The sequence below is a fragment of the Hyla sarda genome, chromosome 2, assembly GCF_029499605.1.
Source record: "Hyla sarda isolate aHylSar1 chromosome 2, aHylSar1.hap1, whole genome shotgun sequence".
Classification (NCBI taxonomy): Eukaryota; Metazoa; Chordata; class Amphibia; order Anura; family Hylidae; genus Hyla; species Hyla sarda.
The window spans coordinates 493891022-493898908 of NC_079190.1; the positions used below are offsets into that span (position 1 = coordinate 493891022).

At 42.0% G+C, this 7887-nt stretch overlaps 1 protein-coding gene across 1 annotated transcript; it reads left to right on the forward strand.

Annotated features, from left to right (window-relative positions):
- The first annotated feature begins 668 nt into the window (after positions 1-668).
- On the forward strand, positions 669-5390 carry LOC130358096 (protein spinster homolog 1-like). The gene is made up of 2 exons (XM_056560907.1): positions 669-782; positions 3833-5390. The coding sequence occupies exon 2, from the start codon at positions 3858-3860 to the stop codon at positions 5370-5372; it is 1515 nt and encodes a 504-aa protein (XP_056416882.1). The 5' UTR covers positions 669-782; positions 3833-3857; the 3' UTR covers positions 5373-5390.
- Positions 5391-7887: the final 2497 nt, after the last annotated feature.

Below are 7887 nucleotides of genomic sequence, written 5' to 3' on the forward strand. Positions count from 1 at the left end.
TGGAAACCCATATGACCCGGAATTGTCGCAGATTGCTATCGCTGACATGGGGGGCGGGGAGGGGGGGGGGGGTCTCAGGACTACCCCAGGCATTGACATGGGATACCTGTTGAACGATTTAAGCAGGCATCCAGTACCGTTCAACGCCCTGTTACCGGCGGATAAAAGAAACGCTGAGGTCCCAGGATGCCCTTGGTCCTGGTGGGGTTAAAAGGTCAAAAGATTAAAATACACAAACTGAATATATATATATATATATATATATATATATATATATATATATAATACCTTTCTTATTATTGGACTAACAGAATTTTGTAGAGACAAGCTTTCAGGATTCCTCCCTTTATCAAGTCCAATAGTCAAGGACTAATGATCAAAGGACTTGATAAATTTTCAGGGAGGAATCCCGAAAGCTTGTCTCTACAACATTCTGTTAGTCCAATAAAAAAGGTATTACAATCTGCATCACTGGACTAATACGGCTACTCATATTTACTATATATATATTTATATATATATATATATATATATATATATATATATATATATACATATACTGTATATATGCAAATATCTGAAGATGGTTTAGAACCCTGTGATGTCACACATGCTTGTGATGATGTCACCGTAAGCTGAACAAAGAGCTGCGCGCCGGCTGCAGTCTCTTCAGTGTGTTTTGCATTCACAACCTGTGGTGCAAAGTGTTTCTTAGAGAGTTTCTATTTGCGATAGAGAATTCAAGATTTTGATCGTTCATTGTCTGAAGAGAGAACCACAAGGTAAGTCTCAACCTCTTCTATTCATATATACACAGGGCATTTTGTTTGTCAGTTTTTTTTTTTTTTTTTTAGCAAAAAAACAAGCAATGAATTTCCAAAAGAAATACCAAAAGTTATATTTCTCATAGCATTGTGATAATACTTGGCTTAGGCATTAAACATAATAAAACGCACAGATAGAATCATGACCAGAGCTTTTTCTTGCAAAAGTCCTAAAATGCAATTATGCCCAAAAAAGACCCCAAGAAAATGAGTCCTAATTCATGAAGTTCTAAAAGATATGAGAAAGATGAGAAAGATTTGGTGGTGTAGTAAAAGAATGACAGAAAGATTAGGGCAGAAATATAAGAGTATATAATAGTATTCTGTATGTACTAACAATAGAAATACTCTGGGTACTCCGAAAGGGAAAAATGTTTTCAAATCAACTATTGGCATAAAGTCATATAGGGTACGGATAGATCCCAATGAGGTGGGGTAGGTTCATTAATAGTAAATGTATATAGCAGGATAGCCCAATTGTTTCAACAGTATGAACTTTCCATGGCCCAGTGACCATAGAGCCAAGCCCTTATAATCCGCCATTACTAGGACAGGTTCAGGGTTGTCAGATATTACTAGGACCAGACAGGTTCGAGGTTATCAGATATTACTAGGACCGGACAGGTTCAGGGTTGTCAGATATTACTAAGACCGGACAGGTTCAGGGTTGTCAGATATTACTAGGACCAGACAGGTTCGAGGTTATCAGATATTACTAGGACCAGACAGGTTCAGGTTATCAGATATTACTAGGACCAGACAGGTTCGAGGTTATCAGATATTACTAGGACCGGACAGGTTCGAGGTTATCAGATATTACTAGGACCGGACAGGTTCAGGTTATCAGATATTACTAGGACCGGACAGGTTCAGGGTTATCAGATATTACTGGGACCGGACAGGTTCAGGGTTATCAGATATTACTAGGACCGGACAGGTTCAGGGTTATCAGATATTACTAGGACCGGACAGGTTCAGGGTTATCAGATATTACTAGGAGCGGACAGATTCAGGGTTATCAGATATTACTAGGACCGGACAGGTTCAGGTTATCAGATATTACTAGGACCGGACAGGTTCAGGGTTATCAGATATTACTTGGACCGGACAAGTTCAGGGTTATCAGATAATACGAGGACCGGACAGGTTCAGGGTTAAAGATATTACTAGGACCGGACAGGTTCAGGGTTATCAGATATTACTAGGACCGGACAGGTTCAGGGTTATAAGATATTACTAGGATCAGACAGGTTCTGGGTTATAGATGGACCGGACAGGTTCAGGGTTATCAGATATTAATAGGACCGGACAGGTTCAGGGTTATCAGATATTACTAGGACCGGACAGGTTCAGGGTTATCAGATATTACTAGGACCAGACAGGTTCAGGGTTATCAGATAATACGAGGACTGGACAGGTTCAGGGTTATCAGATATTACTAGGACCGGACAGGTTCAGGGTTATCAGATATTACTAGGACCGGACAGGTTCAGGGTTATAGATATTACTAGGACCGGACAGGTTCAGGGTTATCAGATAATACGAGGACCGGACAGGTTCAGGGCTAAAGATATTACTAGGACCGGACAGGTTCAGGGTTATCAGATATTACTAGGACCGGACAGGTTCAGGGTTATAAGATATTACTAGGATCAGACAGGTTCAGGGTTATAGATGGACCGGACAGGTTCAGGGTTATCAGATATTACTAGGACCGGACAGGTTCAGGGTTATCAGATATTACTAGGACCGGACAGGTTCAGGGTTATCAGATATTACTAGGACCAGACAGGTTCAGGGTTATCAGATAATACGAGGACTGGACAGGTTCAGGGTTATCAGATATTACTAGGACCGGACAGGTTCAGGGTTATCAGATATTACTAGGATCGGACAGGTTCAGGGTTATCAGATATTACTAGGACCAGACAGGTTCAGGGTTATCAGATATTACTAGGACCGGACAGGTTCAGGGTTATCAGATATTACTAGGACCGGACAGGTTCAGGTTATCAGATATTACTAGGACCGGACAGGTTCAGGGTTATAGATATTACTAGGACCGGACAGGTTCAGGGTTATCAGATATTACTAGGACCGGACAGGTTCAGGGTTATAAGATATTACTAGGACCGGACAGGTTCAGGGTTATAGATATTACTAGGACCGGGCAGGTTCAGGGTTATCAGATATTACTAGGACCGGACAGGTTCAGGGTTATAGATATTTCTAGGACGGGACAGGTTCAGGGTTATAAGATATTACTAGGACCGGACAGGTTCAGGGTTATAGATATTACTAGGACCGGGCAGGTTCAGGGTTATCAGATATTACTAGGACCGGACAGGTTCAGGGTTATCAGATATTACTAGGACCGGACAGGTTCAGGGTTATCAGATATTACTAGGACCGGACAGGTTCAGGGTTATCAGATATTACTAGGACCGGACAGGTTCAGGGTTATCAGATATTACTAGGACCGGACAGGTTCAGGGTTATCAGATATTACTAGGACCGGACAGGTTCAGGGTTATCAGATATTACTAGGACCGGACAGGTTCAGGGTTATCAGATATTACTAGGACCGGACAGGTTCAGGGTTATCAGATATTACTAGGCCCGGACAGGTTCAGGGTTATCAGATATTACTAGGACCGGACAGGTTCAGGGTTATCAGATATTACTAGGACCGGACAGGTTCAGGGTTATCAGATATTACTAGGACCGGACAGGTTCAGGGTTATCAGATATTACTAGGACCGGACAGGTTCAGGGTTATCAGATATTACTAGGACCGGACAGGTTCAGGTTATCAGACATTGGAAACCTCAGGGAAGACGTCTCCATATAAAACACTTATAGAGAAGCGTCTTCTTCTGAGGCTGCGATGGTCTTAGTGTTATCTTGTGGTTCTGTGCTGGACATTTCTGCTCTGTATGAAGGATCTATTGTATAATGACAGGAATGATGACATGTTGTCTAATGTCTTCACTTATCTCTCTCTCTAGTGTTTTCAGGCTCTGACCTGTGACCATGGCCTCTCCACAAGACCCATTGCTGAAGGAGGAGGAAGAAGCAATGGAGGACCATAGTGATATGGATGTAGAAAAGGGCGATATCCCTGAGAGGCAGAACCTGCCATCTCTAAGCGTGATGTCCACCGCACGTTCCATCATCACCGTAGTGATCCTCGCCTTTGTTAATTTGCTCATTTATGCAAATCGCTCCAGCGTGGCGGGGGTGCTGCCTTATATACAGAAAGCATATGACACCAATGCTAGTCTGTCCGGCTTATTGAATACATTGTTCATTGGAAGCTACGTGCTGGTCGCACCAATTGCCGGATATTTGGGAGATCACTGTAATAAGAAATATACTGTCTGCGCAGGAGTCATCGTTTGGCTGAGCATGACACTTACCCTGTCATTCATCCCTGACGGGTATTTCCTGCTCTTCCTGCTGACGAGTGGGCTGGTTGGAGCCGGAGAGGCGACTTTCTGCACCATCGCCCCCTCCATCATTGCAGACCTTTTTACAAGTGACCAGCGGACCCGCATGCTGAACGTGTTTTACTCCGTCATACCTGTAGGCTGCGGACTAGGATACATCATCGGGCCCAAAGTGACTGATGCAGCAAGGGGCGATTGGCACTGGGCGTTTCGGGTCACCCCTGGCCTGGGCCTCATAGCTGTCGCTTTGATGATTTTGGTCACAAAGGAGCTTCCAAGAGCGACTACAAACGGGAAGAAGAACAACAAATCCCCGAAGTTTTCCAAATGGATGACAGATCTGAAAAAACTATTTAAAAATCGAAGCTTCATGTTAACCACCATGGGATCGACGGCTGTATCCTTCATAGTGGGAGCCATAGGTGTATGGGGTCCGTCATACCTGACCCACGCACGAACACTCCTACAAGAGAAGGACCCCTGCCGTCCTGGACCGTGTGACTATCACGACATCCTAATATTTGGTGTGGTTACAGTTGTTTCCGGCATTCTGGGAGTTGTAGCAGGGTCGGAGATAAGTAAAAGATATCGCAAATCCAACCCACGGGCGGACCCGCTTGTGTGTGGCTGCGCGATGATGCTCTCCGCCCCTTTTCTTCTGTTGGCATTGACTTTCGGCAACATCAGCCTCGTTGCCACCAACATCTTCATCTTCATTGGAGAGACGCTTCTGTCAGTAAATTTCACCCTCATATCTGACATTATACTAAAAGTAGTCACTCCGTGGAGGAGATCTTCAGCCCTGGCCGTGCAGATGACAATCTATCACCTCCTAGGTGACGCCGGCAGCCCGTACCTCATCGGCCTGATATCTGACACCTACGAACGAGGATATGCCAAATCCCCTCTTCTGAAATACCGCAGCCTGGAGTATGCCCTCATGACCTCCACCATAATGGCAGTCATCGGAGGGGCCTTCTTCATGGCCACGGCCCTATTTATAGAGAGGGACAAACAAGAAGCAGAGATGGAATCAGAACCTCCGTCATCCTCCTCCTCCTCACTGCTTCCTGCCGATGAGGACCGCGCTTCAGACTGAGGAAAAGTCATTGCTTACCTTTGTCTCGTTTACTTCATTAAAAAAAATATAGAAAATAATTGCTGCATTTGTTCTATGTTCCACTTTACCCCTTAAAAATTATTCTCTACCTACCAAACTGTGTCCAAACCCCAAATAGAAAAATGTAAATCTCTTCCCAAGACATAAAAAAGACTATTAATAACAAGAGGCATATATATGAGTGTGTATGTGTTTGTGTGTATATGTGCATGTGTTTGTATTAGGGCTGCACGACATGTGTGATTGTGTTTATGGAGGTAAATATTGTGATTTCGATATTATAAACAAATGGGGAAATTCCCCCTATTTAATTTCCAACCCCCCTATTTTATATAGCCATCTCCCCCAAATTTCATGTTCACTGACTAAACATAAAATGGATGGAATTGGATATGAATTGGGGAGAAATTAGCTTAACCCCTTAAGGACGCAGGACGTACATTTATATCCTAAGCATAACCGCGAGCATCGGAGCAATGCCCGGATCATGCACGGCAGGTCCTGGCTGCTGATCGGAGCCAGGGACCCGCTGGTAATGGTGGACATCAGCGATCCCGCGGATGTCCGCCAATAACCCCTCAGATGCCGTGATCAATACAGATCACTGCATCTGTATCATGGCGGTCACTAAAATGTATGATCGGATCGCCCGCAGCGCTGCCGCGGCGATACGATCATCCAGCACGGCAGATGGAGGTCCCCTCACCTTGCTCCGGCCGTTTCCCGGCGTCTTCTGCTCTGTTCTGCCTTCCCGCAGACCAGAGCAGAAGATGACCGATAACACTGATCAGTGCTATGTCCTATACATAGCACTGAACAGTATTAGCAATCAAATTATTGCTATAAATAGTCCCCTATGGGGAATATTAAAGTGTAAAAATAAAATAAAAAAAATAAGGTAAAAGAAATGTGAAAATCCCCCTCCCCCAATAAAAACATAAATTGTCCCATTTTCCCTATTTCAACCCCAAAAAATGTAAAAAAAAAATTTTATATACATATTTGGTATCACCGCGTGCGAAATATCTGAACTATTAAAATAAAATGTTAATGATACCGTACGGTGAACGGCATGAATGTAAAAAAAAAATTTCCAAAATAGCTGCTTTTTTATAACATTTTATTCCAAATTAATAATAAATGGATTAAAAGTTTTATATAAGCAAATATGGTATCAATAAAAAGTACGATCACGGCACAAAAAATGAGCCCTCATACCACCGCTTATACGGAAAAATGAAAAAGTTATGGGTCTTGACCTTATGACGGGATGACATTAACGCTTAAGGATGTAGTTTTGCAATATACGATAATACACAGGTATTATAAAGCATGCAGATTTATTGGTTATAAGATTATAAACATAAATGATTAACAAACACAATGATATATGCAAATGAATATCAGTTAGATATTAGTAAACAGTACAAGATTGTTAATTGCCTACATAAAAGTAGAACAATACTAATGTGGGTAGTAAGTAACTTGTTAAAATAAACAAAAGCTACAAGGTTAGAATATCATATAAGAAAAAGGTTACATATCACTCTATTCAGAGGGACCTCATGATATTAAGGTAGGCAACATCTAATCATTAGACATCAATATGGAATGCTAAATTCACTCCCCGCCCCCTTCTAACCACTACAAATCACATGACTCCAAGAATGGGAAAATCCATATAAGATATAAGTATGGAAGAACTATGATATACTTCCCCCCATTCTGGACTATTTTCTATACATGACTTGGGTAAGACATTAAGACTGATACCAGAGATATATGATCTTGCTCTATATTTTAGGAGGAAGTACTTGAAACAAGTTTCCTGTGGGAAATATAGTTACAACACTTAGCTTGGCGAGTAGGAATTCTATCAATATGTATAGGCAATTATTTAATGCTTTGATAGATTATGAGTCTTGATTCTTCTGCAGATAGAATGAAGTCTCACAATATCCTAACACTATAATCTCAATATCGAGATAATTAATTATTTTATTTAATTCATTTATTCGCCAATCAAAATGATATAATTCCATCCACATTTTCCCAATTAGTCTTAATTAAATGGAATACCATTTTTTTGTCTCTTACCAAAACTTTGTAAGAACCTTACTTCTGGAGGAACACTGAACGGTCCATCTCATCGTCAGGGACAGCCATTGGGTCAGTACCATGTAATCAGTCCAGCATCTGGGATCTCACATGGCTTCCATGGCATTCATCTTGTGGATCACTTTGTCTTTGTGTTCTCAGATAGAGCAGTTCAGACATCAGTATCAGCTTTCAGTATCCACTCTCAGTCTCTTAACATCTGGTTTACCAGACTTTTTAATTAGTTAGACATACCCTCCTAAATTGGAATTCCCCAATGAATGTAGGTTGGGCGTGTACATATGGTAATGACTATGACATCACTATACTACCCAGAATGCATTGAGCACATCGCCCATAATGCCTTTCCTGTCAGTGTAATGTCACTACCCATCCA

Bases quoted from the DNA above. Each gene is read 5' to 3' on its own strand.
- LOC130358096 (XM_056560907.1), top strand. From the start codon at position 3,858: ATGGCCTCTCCACAAGACCCATTGCTGAAGGAGGAGGAAGAAGCAATG.